Source organism: Pagrus major, chromosome 22 (assembly GCF_040436345.1).
Source record: "Pagrus major chromosome 22, Pma_NU_1.0".
In the NCBI taxonomy this organism is placed as follows: Eukaryota; Metazoa; Chordata; class Actinopteri; order Spariformes; family Sparidae; genus Pagrus; species Pagrus major.
This window is the reverse complement of record NC_133236.1, coordinates 12,035,614-12,060,852: the sequence shown is the minus strand read 5'-3', so window position 1 is coordinate 12,060,852 and position 25,239 is coordinate 12,035,614. Positions and strand designations below refer to the sequence as shown.

The 25,239-nt window shown below is 38.8% G+C and overlaps 1 protein-coding gene across 4 annotated transcripts in view; it reads right to left on the bottom strand.

Annotated features, from left to right (window-relative positions):
• The window catches only part of trim67 (tripartite motif containing 67), a 53,769-nt gene that overhangs the window by 14,274 nt on the left and 14,256 nt on the right, over window positions 1-25,239 (bottom strand). For 3 of the 4 annotated variants that reach the window (XM_073493039.1, XM_073493040.1, XM_073493042.1), the window contains exons 2-4: window positions 14,433-14,528; window positions 10,504-10,626; window positions 1,327-1,437 (exon numbers count right to left, since the gene is read on the bottom strand). In XM_073493039.1, coding sequence (XP_073349140.1) covers window positions 1,327-1,437; window positions 10,504-10,626; window positions 14,433-14,528 — 330 coding nt within the window. The remainder of the gene's footprint in view (window positions 1-1,326; window positions 1,438-10,503; window positions 10,627-14,432; window positions 14,529-25,239) is intronic. The other variant, XM_073493041.1, reaches the window with a different exon arrangement.

Genomic DNA, 25,239 nt, shown 5'->3' with positions numbered 1-25,239 from the left:
AGACAGAAATAATGTAGTTCAAAATCATGTCTACAAGCGAACAGAAGTAACAGGTTGATAAAACAATGTGTTCTCTGAGCTATTAAAGAGCAACACAAGGGTCACATTTACTTCTAAGCAGGTGCAAATGTCACATTTGACCTTTCTTAGTTTGACCCAACATGCACAGATCAATTAGTATTGATCAGCTATCAAGCAGCTGTCGGGTAACATGTCAGGTAAATTAAAAATAGATCAGTTGCAGTATTAGTAAAGCAAATCAGATGCATCCTGTGTTGGTGTGTCTGTGTGTGTGTGTGTGTGTGTGTGTGTGTGTGTGTGTGTGTGTGTGTGTGTGTGTGTGTGTGTCTGTTTTGTTGTTGTTCTCACATCAACTTCAGAGGCTCCCCACAATGCTGATATCTGCTTTTAAGCTCAAAGGAACTCAAAGGTTTCTCAGTTTTCACGCTCCCGCCCTCCTTTCAACTTTACAAATTTACATTTTTGGTTGTAAATGCTGCAGGACAAGTTGTTTTTTTAAAATGTACAGTAAGACGTCATGCTGTGTTTGCCTTGTGATCTGTAAAACTGAAGTCTTCATTTAGTTTTAAAGAGGAGGGTGGTGTTTGTTTATCTTTTCACGGCTTATTCAGCAATTTCCCTGAAGAAACTAAAAAAGAATTAATTAATTTTTTCATAGCGTGACATCTCTTATGGCTCTGTTCCATAACAATCCATTACTGTTGTTAAACATCATTTATAGATGATGATAAGCTGATAATGAAGTTCAACACAACAGAGGCTGCATGATATTACTTGCTTGTAAGATACATTCATTAATGCTTTTAGTTTCTTCAGGGTATTTGTTAATAATAGATGAATAAAACAGTCCCAGCCCTCTACTTTAATTAATATCCTTTAATTTGAATTTCTCATATAAACTGAAGGAAAACATGGACGCTTTTAAGCTGAGAACATTTTCCAAAGTCTTAACTGTTTAACCCACAGGACCATCTGATAAATGCACTGGCACAAAACTGAACCTCCTCCTTTAATTATGCAAAGTTGACATTTTGGAGATACTTGCTTGTAGAAAACTCCCCGTTACCCGTTAGGAACAATAACGTTTTGTACTTTGCTTCATAAGAAATGACAGTTTGGAACTTTCCATACCTTCATGCAAAATTAGAAACTGCAATATAAGGTTTAAATAAAGTTTTTTCTTAATCCGGTAGCTATGTGAGGAGGACCTACATTGGGGGGCATTCAGATGCCATGAAGGAAGTCTCACAATCGCACAACCTCATATATGAACACACACACACACATACAGAGTGGGTCAGATACCTGGAGGAAACCACTGGGATCGTTCTCCTTGAGGACTTCCAGGCAGTACTCCATCATGCCAGTGGTCTGACGTAGTTTCATGGTGCAGTGGGTGATCTGGTCACGGACCACCTGATAGAGAAACATATCAGAGAAATCAGACGTTAAAGGGTCTCAGTGAAACTGTGTCGTGCTGGAAGCCGGTCGTTTGTTTATGCTGGTGGACTCCATTTTTAAGCTAACGTTAGCTACTGTTGCTCTCTGTTAGCGGACGAGACGCTCAAGAGCGTGCATAAAGTCACATCCTTTGGACTGAGAGTTCTTCACAAAGAAATCCACATTCCAGCAGCATTAAACAACTTCGTCCACAGGCTTGTTTAGACAACCTAGAGAGACGGGGAAGGTCTCATTTTTCATGTCACATTACAATCTGCTCACATATGGCCACTAAAAAATGGATTAATACATGTAAATTGCTAAAAATTAAACTGTTACATGAAGCCCCTTTAAAACTCAAAAATACAATTATGATATTTTAATATAATATTATATTGAACCCGTAACGTAACTATCTTTGAGCTGAATGTGAGTGCAGAGAACAAAAGACCTGCAGAGAATATAGCTTGTTTTTCAAGCCACATTCTCAACAAACAAGAAGTCTTTAAGAGGAATTGTGTCATTATTAAACCTAGGCCTGATCTTTTACATATAATGGTGTGTAAATGACTAATAGGTACTAAACATTTTTAGAACTGGTCCAGTTGATCGTCTCAGTTGGCAATGGGTCCACTAAAAGTGCTAGAACAGAACAGAAGGGATAGATCCCTAAAGTGATGCACCATTTTGTTGCAGAAGAAGAGCCTTTTTGTTTAACCATAAACAAACGTTGTCTCGCTCTTGCCAACCCACCAGACTCCACTTACAGAAGGTTATTTTATCGTCATAAAACACAATAAATACAAACTCAACAGAAACAAAGTAAAACTCACCCAAACAATCTTTGTTACCCTTTCCAACAATCACCAACTCTGGTTTGTAATATACTTGGTTATACTTTGTGTGAGGTGTAAGATTCTTTGATATTACCCGACTTCTCTGTATGAAATGGCTCTGCAACACAAGGACCTACATGCAAACTGACCTACTGAGGGAGCCAGGTAATAAACAGGTGCACTCCAAAACCTTACCAGCAAAGAGAAAAATAGACAAGGTTGAGTAGCGTCCTCAACAAAACTTACAAGCTGACAGGAGATTAAAGTTTGCCAGAGATTCATCATCATACCGACTGCTTCAAATGCTGCCCGTTCTCCTTTTAAAAAGGATTCTTCGCCCTTGCCGCTTCATGACAATTTTCATGTCAGCATGACCAAGTGGAGCCAACAAAAATAAGCAACCAAGTCCAAAGGAGGATAAAGTATGGGACTTAGTATCCAGAGGGCAGATAGAGGTAAAAAAAAAAAAAAAGAAGAAAAAAAAACACTGAATGCAGACAAAACAAAAATGTTCCTCGACATTTTAATGTGCTTATATTTGACAAATTCAGGCTGCTAATCGCATGAAGATACAGAAACCAGCTCTGAGTAGCAGCCAGACTTCACCACTGGCACGCTTCCCCAGGCAGCATATTGTTATATATACTGGGAGTGTAATTAGTGAATGGGGAGCAGGTGTGCAGATGAGTGTGGATCAGGAGATTGGAACTGGCTGAAACATCAGGTGAGTTTATGGCTGGCAGGAAAAACAGACAAGAAAAAGAGTGTATAAATCAACAGCACAGCTGTCAGGACGACCTGAGATGAGGTGAGAATTTTAGTTATCATCTATAACCAGACAGGTGTGACTTGTCTCTCACTCTGTAGCTCTTTGAATCTCTCCTTTTTGTCTCAAACACATTGACACACACAGACAGACATCACATGCTATCTGCTGTCTGAACTCGGAGCGGGAGGGGAATGAGATGTGGACGGGTGTCACAGCCAGTCGTTCGAGGCTAATTGAAACTCAGCGAACTGTCACCGCCTTAATAGGCTTTCGTTTACATTTAATAACACCTGCACCACATTTCAACTGATCAGCGATCTTTAACTATCTCCTCAAAGTACAACTTATACATGTGTCTAATATGTACTGAACGTGTATGTATGTTTATGTACATAACAAATACATCTAGTTTTCAGAGGTGAAGTGAGAGATTAGACAGAAAACGTCTTTTGATGTTGGTGAATCTGTGATAATTAATTACACCGTTAACCAACGGCCATCTAAATGATTAAGCGATTCAATTAGACAAAGTCTTGGAAATTACTTTCCTCGTTTATTTGACGGTTAATGAGATCACAGTTAATTATTTACCTGTCAACTGCTGTATAAACTCAAATATGAAGAGCGTGAAGAGTCGACTGATAAAGGATCAAAACAATCTACAGAGTGTGTGTGTGTGTGTGTGTGTGTGTGTGTGTGTGTGTGTGTGTGTGTGTGTGTGTGCGTGCGTGTGTGTATGTGTGTACACTCGGTCAAAGGTCATCACTAACTTATATGATAAAGCCAACAGCAGAAATATTGGATGGCCTGATAGGTTTCATGTATTTTTATCTTTCTTATCTCACACTTTGATATTCTTTTTATATTCTTTATTATTCTTCTTTCAATGTTCCACTTTGATGCATTAAAGTATCAGTCAGAATCATAATATTCCTATGTTTTGTGTTAAATTAGTGAATAAAGTTTCGTAAATCAGGCTTTTTTTGTTTCTTACACCTATTTGTTTGTGTATGTTAGTGGTGTGCAAAACTATATGGTAATAACAACTGATCCAAAAAGTTTCTGTTCTAGGATTTATTCTCATATTAAAAGATAGATATATTTATACGATATATAAAGTAATTTGAGTAAATGTATCTTTAATCAACAACAGGGACACAGACGGAAGTATCAACACTGTCACCAGGCTTTAGTCTAAATACCAGTAGATAGGATCTATTAGTCATATGCAAACGACAGCTCTTTAAATGCTTCGGGGTCCACTGACGGAGTCAGCGCTGTCAGATGTATGATAGCAAAATATGGATCCTACATCTTACGTGACCTCTTTCTAGCCAATCGCACTTGATAACGCTCCTGACAATACTGGACGGAGTTGACAAGTGGTGCCGGCTGACATCAAACGCAGTAGCGTGTAGAGCACTTTCAGTAGCGCTGTTTGTGATGTGTGGGAGGACTGTGAGGTTCTGTGGAAACACCATGAACCTTGTTAAGCATCTGAGATTTAATCACAATACAGACTATCATGAGTTTATACAGTGGCGGTGTGAAGAAGTGGAGAAGAAAGGAGCTGCTGGTGCGAGACAGAGTTCAATTACTGAGTCCTCTGGCACTCGCAGGAATTATCCAGGTACAGACAGAGAGAGTGTAGCTGTCGGTGACATTTACCCACCTTGGGAAAGTGATTCACGTTTGTCTGGCTTCAGATTGTGTGTCGACATTCAAACAACTGGAGTTCCTGCATTCTTAAACCTTGTGGATGCTGTTTAATTAAGCTTTTTATTCAGTACTGTTACCATATAGTATCAGCACCAGCCTGGGTTTTACTTCAGAGAGAAAGAGAATCAGTGGGATCCACATCACTAGTGTCTTTATGAAAACGTCTGGTTTAGAGCTGCTGCATGTCTTGAATGAAAGGTCAACCAGAGGTCATTAAGTCATGTTTTTGTGTAGCTATCCATATGTCACCTCGACACCACCGCGCAGCTGGAATTTCCCTATAGCAAAACACACACAGGCACTCAAATTATTTACCAAGAGAAAATTAGCTTTTCAATTCAGGTTGGCAGAAGCCCGCTCTTATCTCCTGTGTAAACAACATGAAGTGTGAAGCGTGAAGCCTGAGCAAATCTCAGATTTATTTCAATTTCCTTCTGTCCCGCTGAGACGAGCCGTCAGCCCCCTCCCACGCTCTCCTGCAGGTCTGGTTGAAGGGATTTTTCAATATGCTCCACATGCATACGAAATGAATTTGAGGGTGCGAATACTGAAACATGTTAATGCAGGCCCAGATTTGAGATACCAGACACATCGCTAACGTGACTCACAGCCTCTTCATCACACTCTGAACCACATTTCAGATCAGGGTAGAGCCGTATTTCGGGTGGATTTTGTCTATTTTTGTTAGTTTTTAAAGCGCAAGTACACAGTCTTTATGTTGGCAGAACACCAGGATGAAGGGGTTTATATGCAGAATTAATTAGGGTGAAAATTTAAATTACATACACAGAAACACAAATGCTCTTCATGCCTGTTACTGGGTTTTCTTTTTTTGTTTCTGTTGTCACTTTTGGATGCAATATTGCTTTAAGTGTCATGATTAAATGTGCAATTCATGTTTCAGCTGTCTGTCAGTGTGAAAGGCACTTAAGAAACAATAGTAAAATCACAAAAACTGTCAGTTTTGATTCTAAAAAATGACAGTATTGGCTTCAATAACTGAGATCGGATGAATCTTAATCTCATTCATAGCAGGACTCAGACACACTCTCATCTGTACGAGTTAGAGAGAAGTGAATATTAATCCATCAGCTGCTGGATTATGGCTGAGACTACAGTATCTGTGTGTGTGTGTTTCTGTGTCGACATGTATCTTTGTGAGGACAAAGTTACAGACCTTTAGACAGAGGACATTTTGAAACGTGGGTATATTTTAATAGTGGTCTGTGAGGCTTAAAGGTCCAGTGTTTAGGTGGAAATGGAAGATGTAATTTCCATTAGTGTTTAATCACCAGAAACTAAGAATCATTGTTTTCATTACTTTATGCCCAATCCACACGTTCACAGGTAATTCTTAAAACATAGCCTTTAGCCGTTTTGGCCTCATGTCAGACGTTAACAGCATTTTAGGTCACTGAAAACGGACCATTTGGAAAACTCCTCCCAGGTTAAAGATATTAAGAAAGGTTTTTTTTCTTAAACCTCTTTTCCAAGAATACCCATGAACAAAAGGCATTAAACACCTTTTGTCAGACGATTGAGGTGAGACCAAGTGTTAATGAAGGGGATAAGAGTGAATGCATTATTTCAATAGGGTCCTCACAGGTATACAAGTACACATGTGTGCGTCAAGTACAAGTTAGTGGCTCAGAAGAGATTAGCAACACAACCCTATGACACACTGACACACATATTCCCTATGTTACATTACTGTATGCATTTCTTTAGTCAGCCCTCGATATGTGATACTGAGATATCTTCCAGTCTTCTTGACTACGGTGGCTCGGAGAGCTCAACACACTGCAACTTAAAGGTGCACTATGTAGTTTTGGGGAAGAAATGTTAATCAGGAGGGAAAGAGCTGATTTTTTTTAATGCCTAAACAAACTAAACAACTCTTTGTTTTCATGACTGAATAAACTGAACAAACAAACTGACCTTAAAGGACAACACACTTTCATACTGTTTTACTTTGTTTATATGTGGCGGACCCTGCCACCTTTCTAGCTTCAAACAGTGTTCTGGGACCTTATTTTCCTTTGAGAACAGCTTGTTTATTCACTTATGGAAAAAATACATGTTTGAGTTTGTATTATTACCTCATGTATATTGTAAATATTAAAATTCTGAGTTTGAATTTCATCTACAAAACTAGTATAGTGCCACTTTAATAAAACACATGAAATTAGATGAAACACAACAAATACACGTTTTTTCAGTTTGCAGCATTTTATATAGATGATATATGCTGTAGGTGTTGTCTTCATTTGTTTGTGTTTTGTCCATTTGCATGTGGATTCTTAAGTACTGTGCGTTGAACTCCCAGGGCCGCCGTACTCAACACACCAGTCTTACACTAGTTGAACTTAAGCAACAACAGTAATGGATGACAGTTCAACTGTGACACTTTAAAAGTTTCTGTAATGGTTTGAGAATTGAGAACAGCCAGATACACTAACACAGACTAACAGAACGAGTAATTCTGCCTATTCTTTAAAAGAGAAAACAAAAATATGTTGCTTTTATCGGATTAAGCTTTGGCTGTGGTGAATGTCATAAACATCTGTCTTTCTTGGTGTAGACGGTCTTTAGATTTTTTTATTATTTTGGGGGGTTTGTGTCTGGTCACAGTGGTATCTAAAGAAACAGATTAAAAAGCTTGGAAGTGCTTTGGAAAAAAAAGGTAAAGGGCGAAGGTGAGTTCACAGTCAGAAAGTCTGAAGATTTACTGAAATAGATCATCTTTTAAAGATTGAACCTTTAACTTCCACTTATATATAAATAAATAAAAAAGAGTTGTGCTTTCTTGGAACTGCGGTTACATAACTTACATTTGTGTTTGAGGTCGTCCAAGAACGAACACAAAACTGTATTTTTTCTGAGTTGTTGACTAAGTGAAGTGCAAAAACAGCAACTAATGTGTGAAGATTCCTGGTTAAAATCAAATTTGCATCCAATGTCATCTATTTTTCAGCCATTTAAATATAACCTGATAGTATTTTGACAAATACTGATGTAGTTCAGAGGTTTAAGAGGAATAAAAAATAAGTAGAAAAAGATCACAGAAAATAAACACATCCAGTCAAAAAAAGCCACACACATAGAGCAGCAGCACTGATAAACACAGATTGACTTCTGATTGAGCTCCTCCAACAGCAGCATCAATCCATGCATTCATAAATCAGGTGTTGAGAAGGTCATACATGCTTTAATATCATTGCATCTTCATTATGGTAATTCATTGTACTCAGAGTTAAGCCCAGAAAACAAACTCAGGCTATCAGTTAGTACAAAATGCAGCTTAATTCATATCCCTTCTGTTCTGGGCAGTTTTAGAAAAGGACTTAGGACTCTAATGTTGATGATGAACTACTCTTCTGCTACAAGGCAGAGTCAGCCTCAGGCCCTCTGGCAGGAGTCTGCTGGCTGTTTCTTAGCTCTGGATGAAGACTTAAGGTAATCAGGCTTTCGTAGTCAGCTCTGGAACTGCACCTACGTTAAGATCTACCTTCAGGTTTGCAGAATCAGTGATGTCTTTTAAATAACATCTTAAAACCTATCTTTTTTTAAAAAGCAGGCTTCATTTTTGTTTAACTTCCACTGTGTTCTACTACTGTTTACTGTTTTAACCTTATTTATGAGTTTTTCTCATGTAAATAAATTCTTAAAGGGACAGTTCGCCCAAAAATCAAAAAATACATATTTTCCCTCTTACCTGTTGTTCTACTTATTCCTCTAGTTTGTTTGTTTTTTTTGGTGTGAGTTGCCTTTTGCCTTTTTGGAGATATTGGCCGTGGAGATTTCTGCCTTCTCTCTTATATAAGGAACTAGGTGGGACTCAGCTTGTGGTGCTCAAAGCACCAAAAAAAAAAAAAAACATTTGAAAATCTCCACAGTAATGTGTCTTTGCAGAAATCATGACCAGGTTACTCAAGATAACCCACAGATCTTGTTGTGAGCTGTTCTATGTAGGAACTTTTTTTCTTTTCTGTATCACAGCGCAGAAGGAAGCATGCAGCTACTGATGGATGAGAGACAAGCTAACTAAGCTAGCCAACGTCACAGCTCAGCCGAGGCAGACGCGATTCATGTTTACATCCAGTGCTGTCACGAGCCTATCATCCATGAGTAGATGCAAAGTATTTCAGTAAAAGGAAAATATTTCCTGCATCAAACTGCTCCTAACATGGTCTGTGGATTACCTTGAGTATCCGGGCCTGGATTTCTGTGAAGAGACATTTCATGTTGAGTTTTTCAAATGTATATTTTTTTTAGCTTTGAGCGCCACAAGCTGAGTGGCACCTAGTTTCATTATATAAGAGAAGGCAGACATCTCTACATCCAGTATCTTTAAAACTCTGCAACCCACAGCTAAATAATCTAGATGAATACATAGCGCTACAGGTAAGAGAGAATTTTTTTATTTTTGATTTTGGGGGTAAACGGTCCCTTTCATGTTGTTTTGTTGTTTTTTTTAATGATAAATGCAGGATATTACATCCTTGTTTTGCTACTTTTTGTTTTATATCATTTGTCCACTTATGCTGCCTGTCAAATCTTAATTTTCTTAGAAATCACATTCAATGCAGGATGTTGTACACAGCAGCGTCTTCAGCTGCTTTGGCTGACAAATTTAGGTTTGGAGCCGAAGCATTTAAGCCTTTGCTTGTCTTTTTTCTTTTGTCTCCACATGAAAAGGAGCCTGTAATTTCATCTGTTAGAGATAAACAGCGTCCTGAATATTTATTCATGTCAAAGCGCGTTCTAGTTTATCAGCCATCTACAAGCCGCTATTCTTCCGTTGTTCCACCTCCGTCGCAGCCTCCAGCTCGTTGCCCTCTGGCTACATCTCAATCCCCAGCCTGCAGATAATGACAACAGCTGTCCTTGGGGCTTCCGTCCAAATGCCCCCCACCCCTCCTCCATCAGCCAGACGGTCAGTCGGTCGGTGGGCACGTTGAGGCCAGGCAGGCGTCCATGTGACTTAGGAAAACCCCAGTGGTGGATTTACAAAGGACAGTAAAAAAGTGATAGAAAATTATAAGTTCAGGGGCTGAGACCTTTTCAGGTATTAAAAGACTGAAAATATATTTTTTTGATCTGCTTTTCACTATAAAACAGAAGTTGCTGAGAGAGATTTTTGTATTTGGGTTTTGTCTGTGCTGTTCTCACTTTTTTGAATTGACAAGAGTTAACCCTCCCTCCAGCTCCTCTTCCGATAATTTCACATCTAACTCAGTGAATCAAGAGTTTATTTCAACCAAACTAGAGTTGGTGATAGTTGGAACGGTGGAAATGGGGACCAAGATGGTTTTGCAGAGCATATTTAGTTTGAATGAAGTTTTCTTTAAAATGATCTGCTTGGCAAAATTACTGTTTCTGTCAATGGAGTTTTGAACAGAGTGACCTGGTTAAACAAAAAGGATGCTACTCTTCAACAAAAAAGTGTATTACTTCAGGGATCCTTTCTGTAATGTTGCCAGACACTTAACATAACAATCTGAGCCTGTCCTGGCAAAAACAAGCACTTAAAGTGGACATACTTTTGTGCAAACCCCCAGAGGGATTACATTGCAGCCTGCCATGTGGCTGCAGACAGTCTTGTACAGTATGGACCAATTTGTGTTGTTGCCCCCATTAGTTAATTTAACACACAAACATGGGAAAAACAGGGTCCATGCTGATAAATAGTGCAGTTAAGAGATCAGTCAGTCTCACCTTTAGCTTGTACTCCTTCTCCTTGGTGACTTTGGTGAGCAGTTTGGCTTTCTGTCTGGTGAGCGCCTCGATCAGAGAGTCACACTGAGCCACGAGGCAAGCTTCAAACTCCACACCGTTCTCCTGAAACAGCACAACACAAACACACAATCAGATCACAAAAACATCACAAGACATGAAAAAAATGTACAGCCTAAACTAACAATGAAAAATAACTGATTGTCTGAAAAGTAATTGGCAGCTACAGTTTCAGCTTGTCCTGCTTGCTGATTTTCCTTTTAATTATTTTAATAATTTTGAGGTTTGGACTGTAGGTTGGAAAAAACAAGAATTGATTGTAAAGGTGTCACTTTGGGCTCTGGGCAATTGTCTACTTTTAATACAAAGTACATTGTTCGTATTATACCTCCAAACTTACAAACATTTTTTTAATGCAGAGACTGACATGGAGTATTTTCACAGTGTGGTATTAGTACTTATAAGTAAATAAAGGATCGGAATACTTCCTCATTTTCATAATGGTGACTAAAATACATCTGTTGGTGTATTTTGCTTCATTTAGCAGCACAGAGCTGCTTTGTGTTTGTTAATTTAACACCCAGTGTTCAACAGACTGCAGACAAAAACAAATCATACATCATATTCACCATCTGTTTGTACACCTGCCTCTTTCCCTCAAGACATACATCCATATCATACATCATCAAGTACAGTAAACATAAGCACATTGACAAATATAATATAATTAAAGTTGCTTAAATTCAGTAGTTTGTTGTCTACATTGGAGAATCTGGGCCTTTTATTGGGAAAAGTCACAGGAAGACATAAAGAAAAACCCTGATTTTGATGATTTTGATTCGAAATCATTTGTCTGCTCACATTTCATGAGATGTTTTCAAATGTTTTTCTTTTTCTTTTTTAGGGAATAAATCTAAACATATAATATGTAACATCTTTGATTTCCATGTGGTTCACTGTTCACTTAACCTGCCAGTATTCGCAGCATACGTCTGTTTCAACTCACCATTGAACTAGTAACGGCAATATCCCAGACTCCCTTACAAATTGCGCGATTTTAAGAGTTGTTGCATGAGGGGACAATTGACAAACTTGGGACAGCAAATTCTGAAATCAGTGGTGCCTTCTTGTAAATTGGCCATTAAATACAATACAAACAGTCTGTCAGGGCATCGCTGTAACAGCCTGTCTGCCTCTGTGTCTCAGTGCATCGAACCTCCCAACAGCTGTTTTAAAACCGTTTCAAGAGATTTTACCAGTTACACCAAATTCATTAAAGGAAATAATATAATGATGCTAAATACATCACATTCTACAAATACAGTGAACAGTAACTAATGTAGGCTACTTTTTTGTTGTCTGTGGAGAAAGTCACCAGACTCAGACTTCAGCAAATGTAATGCACGAAAATATTTCTTTCTTTCTGTAAAAAAACATATCTGTTTGTTCCAGTGATGTAGGTGTATATTTGCATATAGAGCGAGGGGAGATCTGATCACAAGTGGTCACTTGAGACGCGTGTCGAGACGACTTTAATGCCAAGTGTAAATTGACGGGCTTGAAGCTGTCCACTTGTGATCAGATCACCCAGGATGGATATTAAAACCAAATGTGAAAAGCCTCAAAGTCTGCAAGGGAGGAGGTTTTGGTGGATGGATATATTTAAAAACATTGGACTTCAACATAGGAGACCCCCCTTTTTATTTCCTATTTGAAACTGTTAATTCATTCGGAGGGCTTGTTGCTACTGTAGGTCTGTTGGCAGAAACTACAGTAATTGGCTGTAAATGAAGGATCCACGGGAGTATTTCATCTCTGCTTAGAGCCCACATGATGAGGAGATGAGATCCTAGTTAAAAGTGATTTCCAATCAAGCTTCCTCTGCCGAGTTACACACTTTAGATTTAAAAGAGGATGAGAGCTGGAGATTTTATTTCCTCACTCCCACACTTTTTCTCTCTCTTTATCAGATCCATCTCTCTCTCTCTGTGCTCTCTGGCTCTCAGACAGAGCAAAGTAGTGCAAAGAGTAGGTTTTTCTTTTTTCTTTTTTTTTTTTACTTAAATGCAATCCTCTTCATTTTGCAATAAGACTCTTAATGCCTGCTCATAGTGCCAGTGCAGGCAGTCTGTGTATGTGTGTGCAAGAGTGTGTGCATGACTGGCAGATGCTGCGGCAGAGATCAGCTGCACTGCGATGCTGTCCACAGGCAAAACACACACACACTCACACACACAGATATATACGCACACTCCACACTTTTGGCTGATATGGTTTGTTTTAGGTTAGCGAGTCAGTGGATTTACCGCCCTGCTGCAGTCTGAGGAGTCCAAATGTTTGTCTGTGACTGATTTATTTGGAGCTCATAGCCCATTACCAGCCGGTCCCCCACAGCTAAATCTATTTAGTCTGGAAAAACAAGAGTGCTGATATAAAATTATGTAAAGACCTCTACACGTGGAGGGACCTGATCAGACATGGATATAGGCTCTGGAACAATCTTACACAGCCAGACCTTCATGGAGATCCTGAGACCAGAGGAATCCTGAGGCAGCCACGTGATTGGCTGCAAGTTTTAAAACAACCACTTTCAGAAAAGACGCCTCTGGTCTGAGAAAAATCAAGAGGTGTGTCGCTAAACATCGGCATACAAACTATATACTTTATATAACTATACTACGCAGTCTGTCTGTTCCAGCTGTGAGCGGTGCCTCTTCTGTCTACAGTGGTAGGAAGTAACATAAGTGCATTTACTGAAGTACTGTACTGTAATCTAAAATTGCAAGGTGCTTTAACTTAACTTAAGTATTTCAACTTAATGTTACTCAACATTGCACTGTTAATGTTACTGTTTACTTTACATCAAATTTATCTGACAGCTGGAGTCACACAGATTCAGATTTTACAAACAGAGAGAAGTTTCTCTCTCAAACATATTATTAATTTATTAAATATCATACTATCGAACTCTATATAAAGTGCTAATAGATTAAAGCATCAGTAATAATATTCCAATAATATGACATTATGTGATTATGTAACTTTCTATAATAAAGATGCCACATTGCTTCCTCTCCACTACATTTATTTGATACATTTAATTACTAGTTACTTTGCAGATTCAGATTATTCAGTGTTTATAGGCTATTTATTGTTACGTGTTACCAATCAGATGGTGGGACAATGTGTCAGAGGACGTTGAATCAGAGCCAAAGTAGCACATTTTTAAATTAGTTTATTTTATCAGCAATCTGACAGATCTCAGATACCGATAATTGGTCTACCCAATAGTCTTTGTAACAGCAGCGGAAACAATAATACCCCTTAGAAATTCTCGAGGGAGGTAGATGTTCCACTTTAATTGAAATCTTAAATGACAGACTTCAACTTGTACTCGACTATCTTATGTCTACTTTTACTTGAGTTAAAGACCTGAGTGCTTCTTCCATCGTTGCACACTACAGAATCAAAACCTGCTTAGAATGACTCTGTAGTTTGGAACTGGGTCACAGCTAAGTGTAATTTTATTGGGTTAAAGTATTATACAAAATCCATCGAGTTTTCAGTCAACTTTTGTGCTTCAGTATCCTGAAAAAAACAGATGTCTGCCAAAGCCGGATAATCTTTAGTTTTATGATAGACCACATCCATCAGTTTTATGTTGTAGTTGCATTGCATTCTGGGAAACATTCTGGTATCTGCATCTTCTACCATAAATTCCTCTCAGTACACACAGGATTGGTCATTGAGGATGTGATTACATAAACAGTTCATCATATCAAATTGAAAACAATGGTGACATGTTTTAATCTACAACTGTACATGTAGCTACCGATGGGATTAAGATGTGTGTAAACAGTATATTTCACAAAGAATTAAGTGTACAGGTGTTTTCACAGGTGTGCCTTTACCTGTATCTGCTGAAGCATGTTCTTCAGTTGAACCAGGAACTCCTTGGCATCTTTAGCTTTGTCGGAGACACCGTTCAGGGCCTGGGAGAGTGCGCACTGCAGAGACACACAGATAAAAAGAAATTAACCAATAACATCATTGGGCATGATCACATTACTGTATGGTTGAGGCTCCTCTCCTTCTAGGATAGACCAGTACAACCAGTGAAGCGCTGAGGCTCTGAGGCTAAGGCGCTGGTCGGTTATGTAATCATTTAACCCAATGGACCATTCTCCTTGTATGCTCAGATTACGTCTGACCCTGAAAAAGGGAAAGGCTCTGTATTGTTTTAATAATAGGGACTGACTTTATAATCTAGATTAGAGTCCAGAAAATCCATGCTTGAGTTTGAAAACAGTGTCACTTGTTGCTCCTTCACTTCAAGACTTACTTTTAGCTATTTTCTTTGAGCTATTTGTTTATTTTCTAATGATTATTTAGGTTCATATTACTTTAAGTTCTACAAAAATGATATTATGTTTGGAAGCTAAATATGTGTCCAAAAATGTAATAAGTTGTATATTTGTATTTGATTTTTGAATCAAAACTGGCTTTTGGCCTCTCTTGCATATTCTGTTATTATGTATGTGATATAAATGAAAATCAATGGCAGATTTAAACAAACAAGACAGAATAAATAAATAAAAAACAAATCTTACATTTAGTTCTCCCACATCTATAATATCTAAATTAGGATTATGTAAACATCGGATTAACACAGGAAAAATACCTTAAAATAATTTAATGTTTACTATTAGCAAAAAAAGCATGTCACCTCAATGTAAAATATATATATATCATCTTCATTATGAGCCAAACAGTGAGGGCTTAGATCTCCGTACTGAGGCTAATGCGTTTGTCACTCTGTGATCCTCATTAATTGTCTCTATTTATTGGAGCGCTTCCTCCAATTTTCTACCTAATTTCCATAGAATAGCTACGGGCGATGTATATTTATGATGTTAAAATATCCTCTATATCACTATCAACAGCTGTTTGCATCTTCTGTCTGCTGATTTGATGCTTGTAAAAGTGAAGTCAGGGAGCAAAAATGATGACCAACCTTTAATTTGTTTGACTGAATAATCTCATGTTATTGGTCTCCAGTTAATTTCCAGACACAACGTGCGGGCTGTAAGCTCTCAGTGGATTTCCGACTCCTTCATTAACACCTAGGACCTCTTAAAAAGCACAAAATAATTTAAAAATGAAGCTTATCGTATTCATTTATTTATACTAAAGAAATAATTTGCATGTTGAAAGATGAGCAGCAGCTTAACAGAAGATGACAGTGAACAGGAAGCTAATGTGCAGCACATCCCGGTCCTGCAGCTGTTAGCGCAGATAAAATACTGTAGCTGTGAAAACTATAAACATGAGTTAATTAACATGTTGAACCTCTGCAGTCCTGCTCCTTCTCTGCATATTTACGGACCTAATTTAAGCCTTCAGAGTCCAACAAGCTTCAAACAGAAAATCCTTCAACAAAAATAAATAGAGCAGCTCGGACAACACCTGATGTTTAGTCATCAGGTTCTTACATTTTTAAACCTGATGAAGTTTTTTATAAATGATGATTTTCATGACAATGGTAACGTTTTACTTTGTGGTGTTGGCTGAAAGACCTCCTTTGTTTAAAAAGTATCTTTTAGAAATTACGGTTGGGCAATGTCTACCAATTAGGTACATGATGATGTCCACAGTGAAACATCATGACGATGGTGTCGTTGTTGGCGAGTGGAGGGTTAATAAGACACAGGACATGGAGACCTAACTTTAGGGCACTGAGCAGCATGATGGGTCAGAAAAGTGTGTGTGTGCGTGCGTGTGTGTGTGTGTGCATGTGTGTGTGTGTGTGTGTGTGTGTGTGTGTGTGTGTGTGTGTGTGTGTGTGTGTGTGCATCAGTCACTGGTAGACAGGACAAAGAAAGGAAATGCACACTGTTAAACACATGCCAAGCTGTGATGAATCTGCTCCACTGTCGCCACACCCACATTCCCCACCTGCTCCTCTTTCTCTGAACACACACACACACACACACACACACACACACACACACACACACACGCACACACAGCCAGAAGGCGATAATATCAAGTGGGTGTCCCTCCCTTTTTGTTACTAGATATCATAAATAACAGCTGTATTTGCTGCATGGAACAAAGATCAGAATCATGGCGTGATCATCATATTCTTTAGATTCTACACTGAATAAATCTACTAGATCTGAAAATCTTAAGAGGATAAACATAAACACATCCACATGCATCATATTATAGGAAACATCAACAAATCATCTGTCTTACAACTGCAAAAAAGTGCTTAAAAAAGACCGATAATCATTTGTTTATCGCTCTAGGTAATCATTTAATGTTAGGCAGCAGTCAGAATTAATATAATGTATAATATTTACATAAGCCCTTTGGTTTACTTCCTTTTCTACACACATCTATTGAACTATTGTATGTTTTTTTAAATTCATGATTGTTTAAATTTTAAGAGTAAAAAACTGAATACTTTCGTTAACAATCTCCTGTCAATAAGACATTTTTTGATTATATATCAGAGTAATTTAAAAAAACAGGATTCTGTGAATAATAAAGAAAAATGTAGAAAATATACAAATGATCAATAAACCTTAAGAAAATCATCTTGCAGAGTATTGATCATTATACATTTCTTCACTTTCACTATTCCCACTGTTGGATATAAAACTAAATCTCCCACCACATAAACAGTCAGTCAGTCAGTGCACTGTATGCATAATCCCCTCTCCACATCTCCAAAATAACCACTCCACCCCCACACCACACACACATACACACACACTGATCTTATCCCTGTCCATCCCTCTTGTGTGCACGTGCTGTCCGGAGTCAGGAGGAGGGACGATTGGAGGTCATGGTTCATGAATCAAACCAACCCTTCTGTGGAGCTTCTCGCTGCTCCTCACCAAGAGGCCATCTGGCCCAGCAAGCTGTCTGGCCTGTGTGTGTGTGTGTGTCTGTGTTTGTTAGTGTTTGCATGCCAAGATGCTAACAAGGGGATGACGGATGTGCCATACGAGCGCCATCCTGGCACATCATCCCCTCCCCTCCGATTTGTTCAGTCTGGTTCTTTATTCATTTGACGGCAGCTCTGCTCATCAGGTCAAAGTTCTGAGCTACATCCTCCCACCTGCCTGACCTCTGCCTCCCTCATTTACAATAGTTGACTCTTTAATTAATTCATTGATTTTCTTAACCTACTAGTTAATTTGCTACAGAGTATTGGTGAGTTGGAGTCTATCCCATCCATTGTGTGGACGGCAGGCTGTGAGGGGATTTTGTCAGTGGTCACAGTCTCTTGTCCAAAAAGACCTGGCCATAGAGGCAGCATTGTCAAATTCTGCACTGCTACTTAGGTTATGTTTTTTTTTTTTTGTTTGTTTGTCTCATGTCATTCATTCATTGTTTCCCATTATATTTTGATATTTTGATGATCTTCCTTTGTTTCAGTTTTTTTCACTTCCTGCCCTTGTGAGTCTCCCACCTGTGTGATTGCCTATCCCGCTCTGATTAGCTTCACCTGCCCTCATTACCCTTCCCTCCCTTGTGTATTTAGTCTCTTTGTTCTACTCTTTCAGTGTCAGTTCGTCTTTACACCCGGTGTCAAGCTTTCCAGCCTTGTGTTTTGTTCTCCAAGGGCTACCGAAGAGGGTGGTATGTTTACTGGGGAGAGTACAGGTCACAGTCCCTGGTATCAGCACCGTGGTAGCAGAAGAGGCTGTCACGTGATGCCCGAGTAGGAGCGCTTCTAAATAAGTCTTTTTTGACTGCTTTATTTGACAAATTAAACCCTAGCTTGAACAGGTTCTAAGAATCCCATTCTTAACTTATGTACCTGTAATCTTTAAATATCAAATCATCTTAAACTGCCTTATATATATATAAATCACCTTATATAATGCAGCACAATTTTTGGAAGATGAGAGTAGACCAAAGCCAGACAACATGTATTATTCAGTAGACTCAGTAGTGGACTGACAAACAAAGCCAAACACACAACTTAGGAGTGTGTCACCACTGCACATTGTTCATACACCCAGTAGGAAAAACACCTATGTTAAGTTTTGACTTTGCTTACGGGTAATATAATTTCCACTTCAATGTAAGGTTTAAGATCAAATATCAATCAAAATTGATTGTCTGTTTTATAAATGAGGCCTCTGGTGGTTTTGGATATTTGCTTATTTTTCCTTGAACGGCTGATTTTAGATTCTTGCCTGCTCCCTGTCAGATTTTTTTGCCTGTTTGGACTGTTTTCCTGGTTTTGACTCTTGTCTGCCTCACCATCCTGTAAGCTTTTGTACCTTTTTGTCTAAATAAAATCACTGAACTGCACTAGCTCTGCCCCTGGCGTCTACATTTGGGTCACTTATGTTCCTACTACTCTGACTGCACACGTCTGACGAGCATAAAACATTGTTACAACAGTAAACACGATACAAAAACAGAAACAGATGGAGACAACTGTCTCCTGCGACATACGAACATCTAAATCTGTATACACAGGTTTCCTCGAAATTATGCTTATACGCTCCTGATTCACATTAGCAAACATGTAAAGAAGTTCATACTCAACATTTGCTGTATTCTTTTGTGATTCTTAGCTGTTTACATGACAATACCATGTGCTGCTGAAGATTTCCGCCATGGAAATATGAACTATTGTGAGACACATAACAATAACATTACTTTGGAGATATTCAGCTTAAGCCCGGCATGTGGTCTAATTAATTAGCTGTAATTGAGCAGCTGTTTAGACAGATTACAGCACTTATCTCAAAGTTGTAAACATCAAAAAGCTTTTTTATTTATTGCAAAGCTATGAAAATACCTTTTTGATTAACTAATGGTTTGTTGTTGTTGCCTTAGTCTTTCTTTTGGTAACACAGATTAAGGGGTCAAGTAGCAAAATTCATCATAATTTCTTTTATTATTATATTATTAAAAAATAACATTCTGATTTCATATATAAATTGCTGTCAAAACCAGAACAGAGATCCAAGGGGGTTTTGCAAGAATCAGTTTTTAAAGGTTTAAAATATGTGTTCATAAGACCCCTCTTCATACCAGGCCTGGACACAGTCACCACCACAGTATCCAGGTCTAAATTTGGCCACAGTCACGATGCATCAACGTACAGTAGATCCCAGTAAAACTGCGTATAACTGTGTTGAAATGTGACAAGTCTGCCCTGCAGGAAGAGAACCAGCGAGCCATCGAAGAGACTTGTAACAAAAAAGAAACACGGAAACATGAAAAATCATGTAGAGGAAGGGAAATTGAAAGTGAAAAATAACAAGAAATGATGAGAAATTCATCAGAGCGAAGATCAACGCACCTGCAGAGCAGAAATGTACATCCAGAATTCCAATTTCCTCCCTCCTTTTGTTTCTTTTGTTCTCCTCCCCTTGACCTTTTTCATCCTTTATTACTCCTCCAAACAGGAGTGTCATTTTTCTTTTCCTGCTGTCAGCACCCTCAGCTTTGCTCTCAGGGACGAGTGCTATTATCTCATTATCTTATTATAGGAGCATTGGAGGACCATTTATGCAGTCTGTGACATTCAGAGAGAGCAGTGACATTCATGGAGGCACAGCTGTGTTAGTGCACTGATAGGTTTGAGCTCAACAAATATCAGGATGCAAGGGAGGAGGAAGCAAACTGGTTCAGGAGGTTTAAGTGCTTCTGATGCTGAAACAACGGCTAAGTGGAGAGCAGGGTGAGAGTTTGAACCTCCAGAATCTTTGGTAAATGGAAACTGACCACATGCAACAATTACAAAAGCTAAATTCAATGTTTAGTAAAAAAGGATGATAGATGTCTTAAGATACGATCACATTAGCCTTTACTCTGCACCAATAAAGGATGTGAGGTTACAGGTTTAAAGAGGGTAATAAATCAAATATTCAGCAGAGACATTGCAGAATGTAAACTAGTCTGTCTATTCTGGTAGTGCAGACTACAACACACCACTACAATAACAACCCCTATTCCACTCCACAAAGTGTCACATTCTTCTACACACAAGCATATACTGGAAACCAAGGATCACCTCCTGGAATTGGGTTGAGGCAACTCTTTGGTAAAAGGATCATGATTTTGGTTAATTATTGAAAAAGTAAAACTTTTGTCTTGTTCCTCAAGTCACTGTTGACTTCCTGTAGATATGTCCAAGAAAACAATCTTTTCCTAACTCTAACCAAGTGCTTTGAGAGCCTAAATATAACCATAAGACCATTCTTCAGTAGGTACAATCAAGTACAACCAGGAAAACAAACAAGATACATTCTCAGTAAACGTGTTGCAGATATGTTGAGATATAACATGCTGCAAGGTTGCAGACACTCTGAAGTGCAAACCCAGTGTTTCCCACATATATATTTTTACTTGGGTGGACCACCCAGGTATATTAACAGCCGTCCAAGTATATTTGGTGACCATTTTAGCATTTTACACTTTTTTTTTTGTATCTGTCCAAGAGAACGACGCTTTCCGCAATTGATTAACTAGTGGAAAACCTGCCCTCGCTCTTCCCCTCCTGTATACTGTCATCACACATGCTCTGCAGAGAGAGAGACGCTCGCTGGTATTACATCCCTCCTGTAATCACACTCCTGTGATGTGACCTCTCCTATTTGATGTAGGCGTACTAATGCCATTGTTTTATACAAACCTGTAAGTGCACCTAGTTTTGTGATGTCGTTGGTTTCATGGAATCGCAGGTGACAAAATCCTCAACATGAGGTGTGTGTTTTGGGGCGACTTTATAAAATACCTACTGCTGATGAAGAAAGCAGATAACGTTGATGGTAGAGAGGAAAGGCGAGGCACACCAGTGTGCATGCATTAAGGTGGGCAAATAAAGCAACACTATGTAATGTAGACAAACTGTCTTGGGTCTCATTCTCAGGTTGTCAAAATCCATATTGTGCATCCCAAGCTCACCAATCATTTCCTCATTATGTTGAGTTGCAAAAAACATGAATGAGACTAACTAAATAGTAGTTTAATAATTGAAGTTTGAATTCTTTATTCTTTGGTAGCGCTGTTGAAGATAGTTGCAGTCAAAGACAGGCAGAGACGCCGGCCTGTAAGCCTACACAAAACTGACAACACTACATGAAATACATATTGAATTCAACTGAAGTGCTGTTAACAGCATCGCTCTCTTAAAAGTTGACCATCTACTCTGACCTGTGATTGATCGATGTGGGTTGGATGTTCAATAGAGACTATTTATTGTTCTGTGTTTCACAGTATTGTAAAAGCCTGTGGCAAAATGTATGTTCACACAGCTGAACTTGTGAATAAATGTATTTATAAAGACGGAACAAGCCTCTCTTTTGTCTGAGTCCTGTCCAACATCCGAGAAGGAACTTTTGTGAATCATTGTTCATTGATGACTTTGAACAATGAGTAATTTTTAACATGAGTTTTTACGTGTTAGCGCTATTTTTAAGGCCAGAAACTACAGTACAGGCACAAATACTATTCTTTTCATGCAATGGTCAATTTTGAGATTTTGGGCTATTTTGCCTCCTTTACATGTTTTCTTTTAGAGTAGTGGAGGATTGTTCCAAAATACACACTGAGGTGTTTATTTTAGTCAGATTTCTGTTCTGGAAATGTTCGCAAAATATTTGATATTTAATTGGATCATTCCTTGTTATCCAACCCAATCGCCAGAATAAATATAAGCCAAGTACCTTTCTGCAAACAACATATAAGTTAAAACATTTTTTTATGTTGCAACTTTCTCTTTGTTTGTGTTGAATTTTCTATTGAAAGCATCATGGTTTGGCTTGAAATACCTGTTTTGGTCGCCCAGTTATGGCTGAAGATGGTCTGACTTCCCGTAAAAAATAGTTTCAGTCGCAACAGAAACCCCTGGAAATGCCCGCAGGTCTCTTTAAAAAAGACCCTGGGTTAGACGGCACAAAAATGGATGGAAATGTCTCCATGTGTCCTTACAAATATCTAGTAGTGTGACTCAAACACTGGTCGCTAATTTGGCAGCTTTGTTGGCCTCAAGACCTCAGGTTAAAGTTCAACAGGTGGACACTAAGACACAGAGACAGTTGATCATTGCTGGACTAAGTTGTGGTTATGTTTTGTACTGGCTGAGGTCCGATTTATTACTGATGAATTTGAGTAAACTATGAATATATTCATACATATAGCATGGTCCAATGGTCCATTTTGAGTCAGGGACATTTTCTGATTGGATTAGCTAAAAGATTATTTTCTTAATTGAATGTTCACTTTCACAAAACTTTGTTAATGTTGTAGAGGAACAGCTGCGGTGAGTAATCTTGGAGAGGAGATGGGGGTGACTGTGACCCACAGTAGAACAATAGGCAGCTCTTATGTGTTGGCTGTCAGCTGGCGAGTAGTTGATGGTGCTGTTGACCTTGTCAAAATGATACCCAGGAGACATGGAGGAGGGGCTGAACCCCCTCGTGTACCTCCCCACCTCCCCTCTTATTTCCTCTCATTTGCATTTAGAAGCCTTTACGTCCTCCTTAATCTCTTTTTTCATTCACCATAAACACCTCTCTTCTCATGAGGGCTTTTGAATTGGTTCTGATATTCTCGTAGGAGCTAGAATTAGTCCTGACAAATCACATCTACTTCTTCCCTCTCTCGTGATAGGCGGAAACAGCCTACTGAATCCACTTCGGCCAAAAGAATCAACAGAGCCAACCATTTAGCACCATAAATTAATAGCACATTTGGTTCACATGTTGCTCTGGTGCTCTAAAACACATGAAGCACACACCGCATGAAGAGCCAAAGTGAATCAGCGGCAGATTGCAGGGTGAGATCAGCTACAGCCAAGAGCCACTTCCTGATATAGATGATGCAGCTGCCTCCACAGTCTCCTCTCTGTGCGTCATGGTGCACACTCACAGCTCTGTTTTAGACATCAATATACCCATGTGTAAAAAAGATTTAATATTTAAATACGCCTTGTACTATTGTGTTTAAAGTGAAAAGATGACTATAACGCACAAGAAATATCAGAAACATTGTCAGAAAATCTGGAGCAAGCAGTGATTAAAAAAACAACACAAGGGGGTATTTCATTTTTGTTGTGAGCTGGAAAGTAAAGACAGATCTGATTTTGTAATCTTCTTTCGAGTCACCCCAAAGAAGAACTACAGGCTGTTGGAAAAGTTTACACCAACCATAAGGTGTCAAAATACTATTAACAGACTAAAGGACTGCATCTCCCCATAGGAGCAACTGATGGTCACTTTGAGGTTTCTGGCAAGTACCAATTAGGCTAGCTCAATCAGGTGTAAAGCTGAATGGTCTGGTAAAAAAAAAAATCTTATTGTGATTATTTTGACAGATATTGTGATGTGATTCATAATGTGAATGACAATCTTCATCACAATTTTCATAAAACTATTAAAATCGTGATGACGTGACATGTGTTGGGGTCTGTAGGGAATATGAATGAGTTCACCACTAACACTGGGCATGTGCGAGGTGTGTTGCTATGGATACGCATACTATTTGCTTGCTGTCTGTGTAATTGTATGTTTGAGAGCATGGCAAACTGACTTAACTTCATCAAACACAGACAAACAAAGACTGAACATGTTGAATCTGACCAAACATCCCCAAACATTGTCAAACAAACACAGACAGTCATGGCTCACCCAACAATCATCTGTGTTTGTCTAATCAAAATTCACCAAACAACCACATGAACGCTTGTGTCGTCAAAGCTGCAATTGCTATAAAAACTGACGGAAACATGGTTAAATGTAACTAATATATAGGACTGTAGTACACAGTGTATAGCTGTACTAGAAGCCACCAGAACTAATCAGTCCCTCCTCCCTCAGTCTAGTCAGCCAGCTGTGTTACAGTATTAGTGTTTCACATCTGGTGGAGGTCAAAACCAATCTCCTCTCCCCTTCCTCCGCTTCATCCTCTCATCCACCATCACCCAGCCACCCAATCCTCCGCTGCTCGGCTACACAGCCATTTAAGGCTAATACAGCTGCTACACAACAGCTTCAGTAGTCACAATACAAACAAATGAATGGTGTCAATGCCACATAAGTGCCATTTAGCCTAACCCTGACCAAAACAAGAATCTACCAGCTGAGCTTAAGAAAAAAATCCTACATGTTAGGAAAAACAGATCCACAATAAATAAATAAATATTTCCAGATTCTGATTCGTCACATTGTCTGTAGTCACTGTTTTGATATTAGAACAAAAGCAAAGAAATTAGCTCTCAGAGACATGATGTAAATATGACTGGGATGGGATTAAGGAGTAACAGCTATGTATATGTACATTTCTATGTGTCATTTAGATACAAATACACCGATTAGTAAAGAATATCCTTTCTTGCTGGTGTCATTCTGTCTGACTTGTGTTTACAGCCATGCTAGCTGCTCTGTCAGGCAGAGCAGTGCTTTGAGCTAAATGCATCATCCACATCATCATGCTAACACGCTCACAATGACAAAGTTGCATGCTGATGTGAAGTAGTTATAATGTTACAGCCCAGTATCACTCCAAACCATCCAACAGAAACGCCAATCCACTGAAGGATAACGTGTAAGTGTCACGTTTTTGCCTCGCCTTGGCATGAAGAATCCACACACATGGTAATGATGGAAGCAAAGACCATAGTATAAAGACTGACACAGGCCTTTTATGCAGTGTTGTCAAACTTCAATACAATATCTTGAA